The 17230-nt window shown below is 32.4% G+C and overlaps 3 protein-coding genes across 3 annotated transcripts; 2 read left to right on the forward strand and 1 right to left on the reverse strand.

The window, feature by feature from the left end:
- Positions 1-203: 203 nt before the first annotated feature.
- Positions 204-1320, forward strand: LOC108569541 (ecdysteroid-regulated 16 kDa protein-like; the record flags this gene model as incomplete). The annotated part of the gene is given in 4 exon segments (XM_017931126.1): positions 204-532; positions 769-882; positions 950-1125; positions 1183-1320. Coding segments are annotated over 4 exon segments (456 nt in total). The 3' UTR covers positions 1264-1320.
- A 625-nt stretch (positions 1321-1945) lies between these two features.
- LOC108569540 (serine/threonine/tyrosine-interacting protein-like) lies at positions 1946-3255 on the forward strand. The gene is made up of 2 exons (XM_017931125.1): positions 1946-2160; positions 2377-3255. Exons 1-2 carry the CDS (start codon positions 2125-2127, stop codon positions 3115-3117), a joined length of 777 nt encoding a protein of 258 aa, XP_017786614.1. The 5' UTR covers positions 1946-2124; the 3' UTR covers positions 3118-3255.
- A 1565-nt stretch (positions 3256-4820) lies between these two features.
- On the reverse strand, positions 4821-14174 carry LOC108569544 (fasciculation and elongation protein zeta-2). Its single transcript, XM_017931129.1, has 7 exons — positions 13675-14174; positions 6766-6874; positions 5957-6230; positions 5650-5897; positions 5508-5583; positions 5391-5456; positions 4821-5330 (listed from the first exon to the last, which is right to left on the reverse strand). Exons 1-7 carry the CDS (start codon positions 14106-14108, stop codon positions 5311-5313), a joined length of 1227 nt encoding a protein of 408 aa, XP_017786618.1. The 5' UTR covers positions 14109-14174; the 3' UTR covers positions 4821-5310.
- Between the last annotated feature and the right edge of the window lie 3056 nt (positions 14175-17230).

Here is a 17230-nt window from a genome sequence, read left to right on the forward strand (position 1 = left end):
AATTTGCAATTAGAACACAACTAAGAGAGTTTAAACAATATTGAGTTATTATCTGGGGATTGTTAACTTGCAATTATCGAATAGCTTTGTTAGAGATGCGTGTTTGAACAATGCATTTATGATTATCAATCTCATATCCTGTTTGTTCGAAAATGTCCTCTTCTGTATTTGTGTGTATGTAATCATTGTATATTATGTGCTGTATATGTACTTAAACCCCCACCCGAATGCTCGCATTATCATAGATGTTTGTACAACGACGCTCTGTCTTCGTTATACAACATTCGCTGCTGGGCCAATTTTCTCATAAGCTTGCTGACCAGCCGAAGATTACTGACGTTTTCAGGAACGTATAATCTCGTTACGTTTCACTGTCCAGTAGTACTTACCACCAGCGACACTCACTGTCTTAATTAATTGTTAAGAGAAGATAACAGAAACTTCAGCATGAACTCATCCGCTTACTTGGTATTTGCCATTTTGGCCATCGCTCAATTGGGATTCTGCGACGAAGTCAATTATAAAGATTGTGGTAAGTTGTTGCACAAAACGTATTGTAATTGCGCAGTTAACGCTTCAGAAAGTGCGTTATTATTTATAATATGCGGACTTGCTGTAACTCGAATTACAACAAAGCAAAAAAAAAACTTATTACATAGTTTTATTTTTCTTATTGACGTAAAATAAACTTTCGATGAACTTTAACCGAAATTTGATGATACTGGAAGTAGTTTCTGATTACAATATATGCTTATCTGCTTGTTCTAGGGTCAGCGATAGGTTCTGTAAACAAAGTCTCCGTTAGTGGATGTAACAAAGATATGTCAAGATGTATCTTGAAGAGAAATACTAACGCCACTGTGGATATTGAATTCGTTGCGAGTAAGTACTTTTGGAATAACGCTTTCTAAGTGAATGTATTGACAACCATTGTTCGCTCAAATTTCAGACGAAAATTCGAACGCATTAAAGTCCGTCGTGCATGGTGTTGTTATGGATGTACCAGTTCCATTCGACTTGCCAAATGATAACGCCTGCTCAAACAGCGGAATCGAATGTCCAATTAGTTCTGGATCAACTTACAGCTATTTGGCTACTTTACCTGTCTTGAAGAAATACCCAAGGGTAGGCTGAAAATAATTGTATAATGTGATGGTAAATATAATTTGGTTAACCTTTCAGGTAACTGTTGACATCAAGTGGGAATTGAAGAAGGATGGTTCCGATTTCGTATGCATTTTAATTCCGGCTAAACTGCAATAAAAGCAAATTAGTTTGTTTTCCATTATCCATGCAATAAAATAGCATCATGTTTATAAATGTAGTATTTTTTTTTGCAGAAAATATTTACCTTTCTTCCATTTTTAATTCACACCAATTTAATACACGCTTTCTGTGTTGTTATTTCCAAAACTACACTATCTATTTCAACAAACACTTTTCAGAGAAAGATCAATAGTATTTATATTGTTACAACTTGAACAACTAATCATTTTATCGATGAGTTTGTAAATAAATGAAGCATTGATGTATTGGTAGTTGATACAGTATCAAGGATAATATTTAATTATAGTATTTGTTTCCACAGTTTATCTGAAGATTTACTTTTCTTTGTATTTCAAAAGTTATACTAGCAGTTAAACAATGGATATAATAATCATAGTTATGGAACAGACAATACTAGTTTGCTAAAATAAGAAATATATTTGTTTAAGTAAACAATGTTATTTTATTATGGTTATTCTAATTAGAGTGTATTCAGATATCAAATTGCTCAGTAATAAATAAAGTAATACAATTATTGAAGAGAATATATTTATATCGATTAAATGATAAACATATTAATGAGAATGTATAATTTCCAATTGGAAATATGAATTCATATCTCGCGCGTTTTCGCACTTAGCGACAAGCATTGCGCTCGACTTCCGACTGTCAAATGGGACCTCGATCTGTCAAAGTTTAGCACAGCGGAGTTGATTGAAGAGCGATTGGCTTTTCTTTTTAGTTTCTCTTATTATTTTTAACCCTGACCATAAGTTTTTCCTATAATGAGTTCTAAAAATTGAATATATTTAGGGTAAGTGTCTCGTCAAAGGTGGACAAGTCGTCCACGACTGGATAATGCTGAAATCAAACACCATCATACCACAAGATAAGGTTAGTAGATTTAGCAAAAAAAAAATGCCTCTTTAAATTCTTTAGAAACAATTCTTGTAAGCTTACAATTATGTTGATTTTATTAACTTATGTGAATTGCATGTTATGTGTCTTGCTTACTTCAAGAATTTTAAAGATTTCAATATTGGCGCCAGTTGGTTACTAACCTACCTCACATGTCACCTAGTAAAACTAATTCCTGGTATTCTCTTTCAGATGGCAGATATACTTGATATGACTTCTGTGAATAACAATATACCTTCATTCCCACAAACCACAACTTGGACTTACAGCATGTGGAGATGCATGCAGGAAATAATTCCTGGATTGTACCTCGGACCATACCAAGCTGCCTTGAAACACTGCCGTATTAATCTGACTGAAAAGGGAATTACCCACATTATTTGTGTTAGGGAAAATGTGGAGTCTCAATTCATAAAACCACAATTCACTGATTCATCATTCACATACATGACTCTTGATATTGCTGATCTAGCAACTGAGAGTATAATCTGTTTCTTTCCAAAAGTTAGACAATTTATTGATGATGCACTGAATAGGAATGGAAAAGTTCTGGTGCATGGAAACAATGGAAATTCAAGAAGTGCCACTTTGGTACTTGCCTATATAATGGAAAAATTTGGACTGACCTGCAAAGAGGCTTACACATTTGTCAAGACAAGAAGGGCATCTGTGAAGCCCAATGAGGGCTTTGTGGCACAACTAGCAGAATATGAACCAATATATAGAGCAAGACAAAGCTTGGAACAAGGTGGATCTTCAGAGAACCGCAGGCACAAGAGGAAAAGTGAACAGCTTTCAGAAGTAGTGGATGTGGACTTAATACAACCTCCCCCTAGTCCCTCCACTGATAACTGTCAAATGGACTGTAGGCCTGAAGAAGTACATGATATATCAAACAATTTCCATCGGCTGTGGCTCCTCAAGAGCTCCTAGTTATATCTGTTTAAGTTTCTGCATTTCTTTTAATTTAAGAAGTTTTGTTTTATGTTGTTTTATTGTAAATATGTATAAATTTATTTTTTTATCTATGTATTATATACTGTATGTAGAACTTAGGACTTATAAAAATATTTAATTTTTTGCATTTATATACGTTTTACGAAAATACGTTAAATAAAATTATATAGTTTATGAAAACTTTAGAAATTTATATTCTTGAAAAATATTAGCTAAATCTGATTTTTAAAGATATAAAGAAGATTTAACAAATTCAGAAATCCTGTACATCCTTCATAGTAGAGGATTATCCATTAAGACAATGAGGCCCCGAACCAAGACATTTACTATACTATATACTATCCTTAATCCTCGACTGTCCTTCAAGCATTATTGTTTTAATCTATGCTTATATTTATTACAGCAATGAATGAATCGAAATAATCCAAACAGAAAATTAATAATTCCAATAATAAAAAATTGATGGGAAACGTTACAAATGCGTAGAAAAATTGTAATTGTCAGACAGCAACATCATTTTTATTCTAAAATATTCCGAAAATGTTTAATTTAACTTGCAAGATTGATAAGTAATGAAATTTTCAAAATAAAAATTGTAATATTTGTAAATTTAATTATTTAATGTAAAAATCACTTTAAAGTACATGCTTGCAATAAACTTGATAAACAACCAATTAAAATTAATATGTTTTTCATCAACCGGAAATTAGATAGACAATATGTATGTAATTAAGAACATGAATCGATTATGAAGAAATATTTCAATTAATGAAATATTAACACACATTAGTTTCAATATATGCAATCTTTATTTCATTTTAATCCAATTTCAAATATCATTGGAATGAAGTTACATTTGTATGGTGTAATTAATATGTGTAATTCTGCAGTCAAATATAATCGGCCACCTTTGGTACTATACTACTAATGTATTACATACGTTGTAAATAACTCTTCTAATGAATGAATTGATGTACTAATATACTAGAAGCTTAAAAACTAATAGAAACATTACACACATTGTTCATAGGTCGCCTTTTTCGGGAATAGTAAACTACAAAAGCTGTGCACAGTAGCGTCACTGATTAATGTCATTGATTTTTTTCTATGGAGATATCAAAGGTATAATATTCTATTTTAACATCAATATTAATCTGTGTATATATTTTTGGATGTGACATGTACGGGACTAAAAATAGTAATAAAAATTGAAGCACAGCATCCAAAGTTAATTATAACCAACTATTGATCATAGTCTAATATTAAGCACACCATTCAACAATAGTCTGTTCATTAGAATCTCAGAATGTTAAATATTTCTTTGTTTTAGCCTAAGTAAAACCGTACTTATCGATCTATATAGACATTATTTATGTGTTTCTATGACCATGGGTATAATTCAATAATTAACAGAAAGAAATTGTATTTTATTGGTTTTTTATTTTCGAGATCTACATATTAACAGCTTTCTGTTGAAATATGTAACATTTAAGAGACACAATTAATTGATTTAATCCATTTTAATAATAATTAAAATATTTTTTTTGTTGTATTAATTATTTAATCTTAAAATTTAAATTGTCGACAAAATCATGAAAGGGGTGGGATTAGAAAGTAAAACGTAGGAAAATATATGTAGGGCAGGGCAAGAACATTAATCTGCAATAATAAATACATCCTTAAAATACAAGCTAATATCACTTTGAATTAGAAAAAATAAAAACAACATAATAATAATTAGTTAAAAAAAATATATATATATACGAGAAATTGTTTACGTTCAAATAGCGAATGTGAGCACAAAACATATTGTGCAAGGAAAGGAGTTGATTTCCTTTATCGTCCTGTCCAAAAAAAATATGCGTTTTTTTTTTTAAATTTTTGGAAACAGGCAATTACCCTAGTTAACTAGACTTTAAGATTAGACTAGACTTCTTCAGCGAATAAATATTTACATCAGTACTACTCAATAAAACAAAGAGGAACAAATAATAACAAAATTATAATAAATTAACAAAAGAAAATATTTGCAACGAATCGAATGTGCTTTGATAAATGCTGAAGCTTTTCCTTTTTTTCTTACTTAGTTGTTCACTAATTATTTGTATTTTTTTTTCTGTAAGCTAGTTTAATTTACGTAGCCTCTGTGCACAATGAAAACACTGGACCTTACTTAGTTGGACATATAACTGAAACATATTATATATGTAAGAAAATGGATGAAGGGTTTCTATTTCGATAATTCTTACCTTTCAAAATGTAATCCGTCAAAAGAGTTGGTACGGTCGGGCTATCTTCATTTATAGCTTTCAAAACTGAAAAGAAATGCAGTTAGTTTTGTAATTGTTTCAAATGTACGTGCTTACTCTTGATTAGAACTTGCAGAGTCTGATTGTTTGGAGGGCCACTGTCTAAATGATACGGAATTACTGTAGTTAAATACTGAAAATTAAAAGAATTTAATTAATTTGATTGTTAGAGATAATTGGTATTGCGATTGTTGTTTACCTTAGGATCTGGACCATTAGATGGACGAACAGTATTGCTTTTACTTCTTTTCTTCTCTACATGGAATTGCCTACGTTTGTTTTGCACGGCCAAAAGAAGAGATATGAACGTATTCTTCAGTTCCTTCTCGAATTCAAGCTCATCGCGCAGCGCCAACTCGGAAATAAGCGTTTCGGAAAATTCTCTAATTAAAACTTCTAGCTCCAAGTATAATTCATTTAGTTGGGATAAACTCAAGTCTCGTAATTCTAAAAAATATAAAATGCAATGTAGGGAAATCGATTTAAATGGTAATTTGTGTTCGTACTATCTTCATATAGAGGAGTGCTCAAGACTTCTTTGGCTTTCTCTAGAGTCTCGTTGGTATCATTCAGAGATGAGTGGGAACCGGGTGAGTGGTCCAAAGAGCAGTCATCCTCTTGCATGATGTCATCGATTTCCTGGATAACCTCGTCTGCAGTTTTCAAAGGTTCCGTGTCCTGGTGCAATCCGCCCAAAATCAATGCGTGCATATCTAAATCGCTAGCTACGGCCTCGTCCTCCGAGCTCAACTCTAATTCGTCCTCGGGAGTCAAAGGCTCCTGCAAAACCATTCATAAATAAACAGATCAGCATATGGCGGATTATTCATTAATTTGTCGCAATATCAATGATGCCCCTCCGTTTGAAACGCGTTGAATTAATCAATTAAACCGCGTGACTCACCCGTCGCATGCATGATAAATTCAACAAAAAATAAATTCGCCTGTTAAATTGCTTCAAATTGACGTCGACGTTAAATTGTTTACAGGAAATTTTCGCAGAAAGAAATAAACGAACGCTCTGCGCGCAAAGTTAGCGGCCTTGAAGTTCGGGAATCAATTGAATTTACATCGAAACTTGGAATTGATCCAATTACCTTAGGCCGCAGGAACTTCGACTTGCAAGAATTGGGAATCTACCAAGTGAGAGAAGAAAGAAAAAAAAAAGGAGGAAACAAACAGAAACGTAGCGCCATCAAGACGCGGGCGCAAATTGATCAATACTTAATGCAGATGTTGAAATGCATCAAGAANNNNTTACCTAAATATTGTAATATTGTACCCATACAATAAACCTTTTGGTTTTCAGTTTTACCTTATTTTCATTTAAATTTAAAGCGGGCATATGTAGTTTACGTGCGTACGACTTTGACCAATCGATTGGAAGGATGTTTCCGAAGTTGCCAGTGATTGTCCACCACATCCTGAAAATTAAAAAAATCAAGTCAGTTTTGCATTAAAAATAATAATTAATTAATTCTACACAAGTAATTGACATTAAATATTAAACGTATAAGCATTCATCCGAATTCCACTTATTTGTATCTTTGCGATAGTTCATATCTGCTCAGTATACAAACATGTCACATACAAAGGCTGTTCAAAATGTAATAATTATCATACGACTATATTTAAAAATGTTTTTATAAATATGTTTAAAAGACTTGTAGACTGATATTCAAAGAAGATGAAAAAAGGCAAGTATTTTAAAAATCTGTGCGGTCTACTCTTGTTACTCGAGGGATTATAAACACCTGCCGGAGAGGCACCCGATCGTTGGCTAACGATAATAAATAGCTGAGCCTTTCACTATTGTCTTTCTACCTGCCTAAACTGACCGAACGGTTCGAAGATGAAATAACAAGCTGTTCCTTAATGTTTTTATACGGAGAGAGAAGGAGCAACCATCATTTAGAATCCGTGGAGCAAAAGATGAACCAGACCGCGTTTAAACGCTCTTGACACCGATTTCAAGTTTATTCGGGCCTTCGCCACCATCAATACTCAACAATACCCACAATCGCATAATAATTTTCTCAGGCGCGAGTTTTAACAACAAAACGCAAATCTTTATTTATATCACGCTGAGAGAACATTGCGTAACTCGAAACACCATATTTGGAAAACTCGCCCATGGACAGTTGCGCAATGCTAATTAAACACAAATAAAAAAGAAAATGCAGGAGCATTCTGTTTCTTATACAACTCCGCTTTCAACAGCAAATATTGGCCAACTTATATTTATGTGTTTAGTAAATATTGAAAACTTCTTATAATTAGAATGACCATAACTTCATAATGGGTTTGTTATCCTACTGAGTAAATATTTCGCGAGACGGGTAATGCTCTTAATTGCTGCTAATGGATATGCAAGTTGAAAAGGTTTAATGGACAAAAAAATGTATTAATTATTTCTGAATTTCAGTTACAAAACGTGCCCGGTTTTCAATTGAATTGAGATAAAACTGAGTCCTGATGGGTGGCAAGGTTGAACCTCGCAACTGCGCCATATTTTTATTACTGTTATTAGCAAATCTGCTTTTAGCAAGTCGACGAAATATAGTAGAAACCTTATTAGGAATTTGAACATTTGTATACATAAAACGAGCGTGATTATATCGTGGAAATGTCAGATTAAAATATTCCCGATTTACAAAGCCTATAAATATCCGATCGATATATACAGAAAATAATGTGTATACAGTATACACTTCGTTTATATGTTACTAGGGCGTACTTTATAATAAAGCCGTCTCCAAAAATAGACACTCACAAATAAATATAAAGCAAATGTTAAACCTTAATATGTTTATCCATAAAAATCTTATTAACAAAAACATAAAATTATATATAAAACGATTTCATATACGATCATACGCATTACTAACGTATATGAACAGTTATAGATATAGTTGTTATTGAAAAAGGCTTTGTGTAGGCTTTAAACGATTTACTCTTGTAATTTACATTTGAAAAGATAAAGCAGATCTAACAAGTCCTTTCATAAATGCGCTTAATTTCTATAAACACCGGATGACATTAAAGTATCCTTTTTAATACTTATGAAATTGACCTTCTGCACGTCTGCATTGGTAAGCTCTACAGATTTATTGAACAAACATGTTTACGATCTTTGCGTTTGCATAATCACAATCCATGTAGCTTAGTAACAATATTTATGCTTCTCTCAAATTTGAAGTGCTATTTTATTGCACAATTCTACAACTACACAAAATCCCTTAATTCTCGCTGTGAACTTTACGGCCACGGAGTAGTGGAATTCTTTGTCTGCTGCAAGATCGTATTTTCCTATTAAATGCTACGTGGGGTCTTGACGTCTGAAGCGTGAAATGTTGTTCCGTGGAGTCGCTGTCAGGGGGTTCCTAACACGTCGTCTTTCCTTTGGGTTGTCGTAAGTATGTAATAAAGTTAAACCCCCACAGGCGCAATTACGGGTGGAATTTAATTTTTAACGAAGCTATATTCTTCCAACTTGATTAAATTCTAAAAAGGGCATTTTCAGAGCTCCCTTTTCATACAACTACAAAAGTAAACAGAATGCCCAGTGAATGAATGAAAAATGAATTCTGCAAATCCAATAAGTTTCTGGAAAATGCAAGAATAGGCCTCAAACTACAATTGTAGCAGGTAGAATACCGGAAACTATAAGAAAGCATTTATATTATATAAAACCCATATAATAGCCGCACGTTATTCTAAAAACACCAATTTATATACGTATTTTTAAATACAGTAAACGTTTTCTTAATAGCCTTATTAACTGCAGTTGCTTGAATAAATCAACACGGCTAGTAATTACTTAAACCAAATATTTCCAGTATAATTAAATTAATTACGCATTATTTTTATAACAGTATTGACTATTGTTGTTTTTATTTCGATTTATCTCTAATGCAAATGTGGATTTGGTAAAGTGTGATGGAAAGTGGAGCACCGAACAATGAACATTTTCCGTGCGAGCTTTCGCAATATTGTCAACTTTTGTTTGATCAGCAAACTGCGAAAGCGTACAAAAATATTTTATAATTCGATCCAGAGTGTGTGTGTGTACTCTGAAAGGACCCGAAGATTCTAAATATACTTTATACATACCTTGACGCATTTAGTGCGCTCACAGTCGTTTTTAGTCAGAATGAATCTTCACAGATTCTGTGAAAGATCACAGGACATTTTTCAGTTAAAAGGAATACTTGTTCATAGTTTACAAATAATATAATAAAAGGAAAAAAAACACAAAAGCAGAAGAATGACCGTGGATTTTGAGAAATTTGCTTCTCGGTTAAATATGCATCTACGTGTGAAATATTCAGCAATGTAGCAATGTTTTCTACTCTAGTTAAGCATCAATTATTATAATTGCTGCAATTTGCATCCATGTATAACCGAAAATAATATTAAAAAAATTAAAAATTTTAATTATCCATGTCTATGAAATAAATAAACACATAGCATATTTAATTTGCGCTTAAATGAAAACCAGATCTAAAGTAAGCATTATTTTATGTTTGATTTAATGTATGCAAATACACCGGAGCAGTCGAAGAAGGTCTCTAATGAATTTCTTAATAAACAAATGATTACTGCCTACATGGACTAAGTACCATAAATCCAGCTATTATATCCATGTACATATAGTGGACGTGCAAGTTTGAAATGTCCATTTCATTTCATTTCATACTCTTTAAAAATTGTCTCGCAAACAGGTTTCGAGTTTCCGAACCGAAATACCGAACGGTCTGCAATAAATATTTTCCTTTTCTTTCATGCTCCTCGTATTCCATCCTTTTTAATTCCATTGCTGTAGCTTTTTTTTATATATATTTTTTCTCCTGTCTTTTACCAAGAGCATTTTTAGAACGGACCCGAGGAGCGTTTCAAATGAAGCAGCCTGCTATTCAAATTAAACATTACATGCAAATGTCTTTATCATTATGGAATTGAAAAATATGGCTACCATATGTGTGTCGCGACCTCCAGAAAAGTGTTCGAATCAACGAAAAAGTCTATACAGTTATAGTGGTTTATGCTTTCATGTGACGCATTTTTTTTATCATGCTTATTATCGTTTGGTCGAATATATACAAACATATTCCGTTTTATTTGTCATCAATTGTTCCTAATGAATGATGTAATTATAACGAAATTGTAAATTAACACAGTTTGGTATAATATTAAGTAATATATTCATTATAGTTGTATCTTAATTAATAAAATACACATTAAATAATATTAATTATTGTTATTTGATTAATGAATATATATTATTTTAGTAGATATATCAATTATTACTAAGTATACTTAACCAATGTCTGTTACAGAAATGTGTGAATAGGGAAAACCAGAGTGGAAATGCATTTATTTATCGATGTAGCTGGAATTGCATTATTAGAGGAAGGGAAATAATATTTTGAACCGTCGCAATACAGTGCAATTATTTGTATTACGTTGGCAGTTTTCCGTTTGTAAACCATTAAACAAATCTCTTTGGCCGCAATGCAACGATAAATCTCGGAACAGCAACGAGAACGTCTTTCTCCTTTCGCTCACTTCCTCTTCACTCGCTCCTCCTTTATTCATTTTATTGTTCCCTTTTGGTTTTTACTAAGACACCGATGGTAATGCCCTATGGTTGCTCCGTTGCTCGGTAAGTCTCCAAGGTAAACGACTCTGCCGTTATCATCTCAAACAAATACGAACACCCAACTAAACAATACTACATGCCTCAAAAGACAAACGTATTATAAAACCTCTTCTATGCAGTTTCGTTTTCAACATTATTAAATTACGTGCTTACATTATATATGCTTGGAACTGCGCGGATATCCCAGATTCTCGTTGATTCCGATTGCGAGAAATGAATTTCGTGCAGCGATTCATGCTCAGTTTCCGGTTTTCAAAAGTAAATGAGGAAGACGCGTCAGTTGTTGGCACATCCTGTATGACGATTACAACTATGTCGGATATTAGTGTATTCAGTAAGGCCATGTCCCCCTCGCAAGCTGCATAAATAAATTTATAAATAAGATACGATTTAGGTCGTTGCGAATATCGATACGAATTGATACCGCATTTGGATATTGTAACTGGATATGCAAATACCGTCAATTAGGGTCAATAAATTTTCGAATTTTTGCCTCGTTTTTCGGGTGGCGTGTACGGAATGTAAATCGTGCGTAGGGAATCGGTGCACTTACTATCAAATTAATTTTGTGTCTTTTGTGGGAGCAAAGAGAGCTATTTCTGTAACCACGACTAAACATCTGTTCTAACTACTCGTCATTGGCACTTTGAGCAGCAGCAACCACATAAAATTACCTGCATTATGTAAATGCATCCGAGCTCCATTCATTTTCGAATTAATAAATCTATCAGTATTGACTCGCTGTTAGTACTAACAGTCGAGAGTTCTTGATGTTTCCATTATGCCACCCGATTGATTTAATGCAATTCGATGAAAACTTTCAGATAAACCGGACAAACTTGACCTCTGCAGGTCGTGAATTTCTGCGCGTCGAAGGATCGCTCTTAGCAAGCGACTTCTCTTTGTAGATTAAATTGTTCAACCTTCAGAACAAGATAAGAGATGATGTAGCTACATTACCATACATCTGGTCCAGTTAACACTTTCACCATTTAATATAAATCTTGGATATTCATCACCATGTTTTTTAATAAAAATAAATTCTATTCGTGCGAATTTCCAGTTGCGAGTCGGAGGCAATTGTGATTCGTAGATGTAGATTCGAGGGAAGGCTGATCCAAGTAGGTCAGAGGTTTTTTCCGGCTGGGAAAACCTTCCTGTTCGCTCTTTCAAAAGGTCGACCCCGTAGACAAAGTGGCGGCGCACAATTTAACTCTATTTAGTTCGTTGGGGCCGAAAGGGAATTAAATATTCCGATCGATATTTTTACTCTGTTGTATTCCCTTGACGCACTTAGGTAAATTATACCTGAATAATAATCCAAAAGAAAACTGCATCTGTGTCGGCCTTCATCAAAATAAGCGCTTCATTTTTTGTACATTATTTCTAAGATTATGTCACGTTAAGTTCAGAGATTATTAAAGCATTGCATGGTCAATATTTGTGTTTAATGTAGGAAAGAAAATTGTTCGTTTATCGATTTACATTAATATGAACGATCGCAAGACGCGCAAATGTTGATATTGTTTGTTGTTTTCATTTGCAAACGATCGTTATGCGGTGCGTGTATATTCTAATTAACATTACTGGAGCATAACTGCTTTGCATCGGATAAAAATAGCTATAAATAATGTTTCGAGACTTGAGAAAAGAAGCAAAACAATTCCATTACAAGCTGCGCGTTAAGAGGCAACGTTCAAGAGGAATCCGTGCACTGGAAGCTAATACAAAAAAAGTGTGTTCAATTACTTGTTTGGGCTTCTTCGAACTGTTTTCTTAATATCCCCATAATTTTATTACACAACATCTTTGACGCAACAAAGAGAAAGTTCATCTCTTTCTTGTGCTCGTCGTTATACATGATGTAGAATGGAAATTAAAGAGCCTGTAGAAATATTCATATATATACAATAGTCGTATTTGAATGAAAGGTTTATATTCTCGTGTAGTTTGTATGATAACTGTATATAAGGGTTTATGAAAGGTCAATGTACTGATTACATTTCAATAAATACGTAACGATTTTCCCTTTTGTTTTAATGAAAAGTATGGCATGTCGATTTTGATTGAATATTCATGATAGCGTTTTAATTGAGCATTGAAACGCAATTAAACTAGCTAATGGACAATCAGCAAATGTCGAATAGGCGTATTGTAGGTTGTCATTGGTTGTTAACAGATATGTGAAATAGGGTGTATCATCCAGTTTCCAAATTTGTGAGTATTATGAGTCACATCTGCTTTTAGATAAGCGAAGTTTGTTTATAGTAACAATATTGGTATATGCATTGGGGTGCATTGCGTAATGAAAAAGAAAAATGCGAGGACAACAAGTGCGGGAAGAGAAAGCCTGGGGTGAATTCATTAAAGGATGATGTTGGAAACGCACACCCTACATGTAAAGGTATTGATTTTACGTCCCCTTCAAATGTGCAACCCCTCAGCGTCGGCAATAAACAGCACGCAAGCGCTCCGCTCCGCTCTATATAAACAAAATCAACCCAAAATCCTCTAGCAACAAATTTTTACTATAAATATTACATATTTGTTTGCATTACTTACTGGCATTCGTTCATGATCTCCTCCTGAGTTCTAACTTGTACAGGAGCCAGCTTCTCCACGGACTCCTCGTAGTTCCCGAAGCATTTCGTGATCTTATCATCGAAGGTGTTGACCAGATCCTCCAGGGACCCGGAAAACGTTTCAGTGAAGTTGTCCGAGACGGAACCGTCACCGTTCACCAATTTGATACCAGTTTTTGGAGCCAAAATCTCGATGCTGTTATCATTCAAAAGTACGTCCTCGTTGAAGTCGTTCAAAACGTCGTTGAGATCCTTGTTCTTCTTCATCTGCAGATTCAGCATGTTCATTTCGTTCTCGTTTTTAATGCTTGCAGCTGTCTGGAATTCTGTGGATCCCCAATCGTCACCATCCTCGAATTGTGCGAGAGGTGCTTCAAACTTTAGTTCTGCCATTTTGCTGGCCAGGTCCCGCATGGCGAACAACTGACTCCACCAACGTACTACACACAACTGCGGTGCGGAACGAGCGGCAGAGTGCGGCTCTCTGCGGCCTAACTCGCCTCTCCATTATCGACGAGATGGGACCGGGATAACACCCCAATTTACCATCCTTAAAACCCTGATTTCATCTTAATACTATCACCAGCTATCCCACAAATATGCCTTTAAATTACATTCCACACAGAGAAAATAAACCCAAACTCGTAAACTAGCTACATTATTCCAACTTTCCATATACACACATATACCTCGGATTTCGATCTTACATATATCGATTCTTTATTGGTTTTGTGGTCGTTGTAAAACTACACTATTTCTATTAAACCGCAAACTTAAAACTATGCAATATGTTCCACTTTTACTATTAAACTTTCTTCTTATATAAACATATTTATTTATTAATTATGTAAACTTTGAATTCATTTAATCAATAACTATATAAATTCATATTATTTAAACTAATAATATTATACATATTATAAAAATATATATACATTTTTATATTTAAACAATTCAGAAAATCGAATATTAAAGAAATACAATTAAATTACTGTGTTAATCTATTCAAATTTAATTATTTGTTATTGTTGTTATTGGTATTGTTATTGTCCTGTAAATAATCAAATCTTTATAATTTCAATTTTCTCTAAGTTGCATGAGTATTAGAAATTGTACAATTTTCACCTGCATATTTAGTTAAGAAAGTAAAATTAAATATTCTTCTATAGAAAAGTAAGGATTGTATTAAATTATGAATCGTACAAATGATTAAAGTATCAATTAACATTACTACGATATCTAATAATATCTACAATGTAAATAATACCGATAATTTATATTTCTTATAAACATCATTAAATATATCGAAACCATTATATTGAACTATACAAACTGTACTATAAAATTTGTCTCCAAAATGAACATTTTTACAAGATTTTGAAGTTAATTAATATTACAATGTATTTCATTTATTTTGATACATAATTTTATATTAATAAATATGATATTGGTAATATTATATTTGTTTAAATCATTGTTAAAGGAAATATTTAATTTTTAGTTAATTATATTCTTGCCACGTTCGAATCTCTACAAATTTAAATGCTTACGCAAGCGCAAGTATTTAGGACGCAGCATCCCACAGGAATAATTTTCGCAATACTGTTTTTTATATACACAAAAATATATTTTTTTATTATCTTGCATAACATGATAATTATTTTAAAAGTTTGTGCAATGAGTTACTATTAAATAATTTAAATTAAGTTTAACTACTTAGGCTAAACTAAAAACAAAATGGTCGAATTTAATATATGCAACTAAATTAGCTTCAGAAACAAAGCTGCATTTATTGAGCGTATGCAACCAAGTATACTGATTAGTTGTTAATATAGTTTAGATATTAAATTCTTGTTATTATTCGCGAAATTTAATGATTTTAAATAATAAAATCAAAAGTGTACTGTCTATAGAATGATATTGGATATGGTACCATTAATCGTAAAGAAAGCTGTATTCTGATTTCCAAATATATCACAGATGTCAGCACTTTCTTAATAATCTATCACATAGCAGACATTCTTGTGGATACTCTCTCGTTTCTGTTGTCCTGTTAGCTCGGAATTATAAAAATTGTATCAACGGAGGTTTGGCATAGCTCAAATTCCAAATTCCTTTCGTATTATGAGTAGTAGAGAATGCGCGATGCACGTGTGCTATTTTCACATGATTATGTTTGTAATCCTCATATAGCTGAAAACTTCATACATTTAATTATTGGGACTGGATACACAAGCCAATGATTAATAATAACAATAATATCATGATGGAAATAAAACAAAAATGACTTGACATTTAATAATGTTCGCAAATTGGTTTTCACCGAAATTTATGTTTTAACCGCATGCAAAATTATAATGATGATTTTCAAAGTAAACAAATACCTGGAAATATAAAGATAACCGCACATTCATAATTAAGCAAATCCAATTGGTTATTAACGTATTTATTGATTTCATGGCTTGTTTATGCCTAGCTGTATTCATAATAGAAAATTCAATTATCGAAAATATTAATAACAAATTTAGTTAATTCTACCGAGGAAACAATTATAATAATCAGAAAATAATTATCAATTTTGTTAATATGTGAATATGATTAACATACTCATTTATAATTATAGTAGATATTAAACGTTAAATATATTAAATTAAAAATGTAATCGTTAATATGGAATATTATGTTACTACGTTTAATTGGTTATCAAAGTAATTGACGATAAATTATTAATTTAATCAATATACCCTATTTAACATTTTCAAAATGAATATCAATAAAGTTACTAAGGCAACGCCACATATTTATTTAACGAAGTAATTTTGCATCGGAATAAAAATTCCGTTATATAAATCTGCAAATTTGAGTTACAAATAATTTCAATTTTACATATTTTTTTACTTTATTGAGTAGAGTGAGAACCACGTTTGCGGTATAAGTAAGTATAAGTCGACAATCGATTTCAATTATTATAATTGGTAATTTGACTCCCGTGAGTCAGGCTCTAATATTCCTAAAGTATTACGCAACGTCTTGGGCGTACATTTTTTAACTTTTCTTTGTTTATTAAACAAATAACAATATTTACTGAAACAATTATACATAAATAAATAAATAAAAATAATAATATATCATAAATGAAATTAATAATTTTAAGTTTGTTCTATATTTCAATTTATTAATGGTATAATATGAACGTATTACATTTTTTTCTTCTAATTTATTGGTATGTCGTTGCAAGTATAATTATGCGGTATGTTGAACATACGTTTAATTGGATTCAAACTATTCCAGACGTTTAAATAATTATTGCGTTTTGCATTGCATGCTTACATAAGCATATTTTTTATGTGTTCATTTTACTGATCAATTTAATGTATATTTCCATGAAGACGCTACGAAAATTATTGACTGGAAAATGATGTTTTAGTGCCGTCGTAATATTAAATTACGATCCATGGAACGTTTACAATGAAAGGCGAAACAATGAGAAACCGGAGGCGTTTGCGCTTTGAGGAATAAACAGGAGCAGCAGGGCA

This window comes from Nicrophorus vespilloides, unplaced genomic scaffold (genome assembly GCF_001412225.1).
Source record: "Nicrophorus vespilloides isolate i.1.1-1 unplaced genomic scaffold, Nicve_v1.0, whole genome shotgun sequence".
Lineage (NCBI taxonomy): Eukaryota > Metazoa > Arthropoda > Insecta > Coleoptera > Silphidae > Nicrophorus > Nicrophorus vespilloides.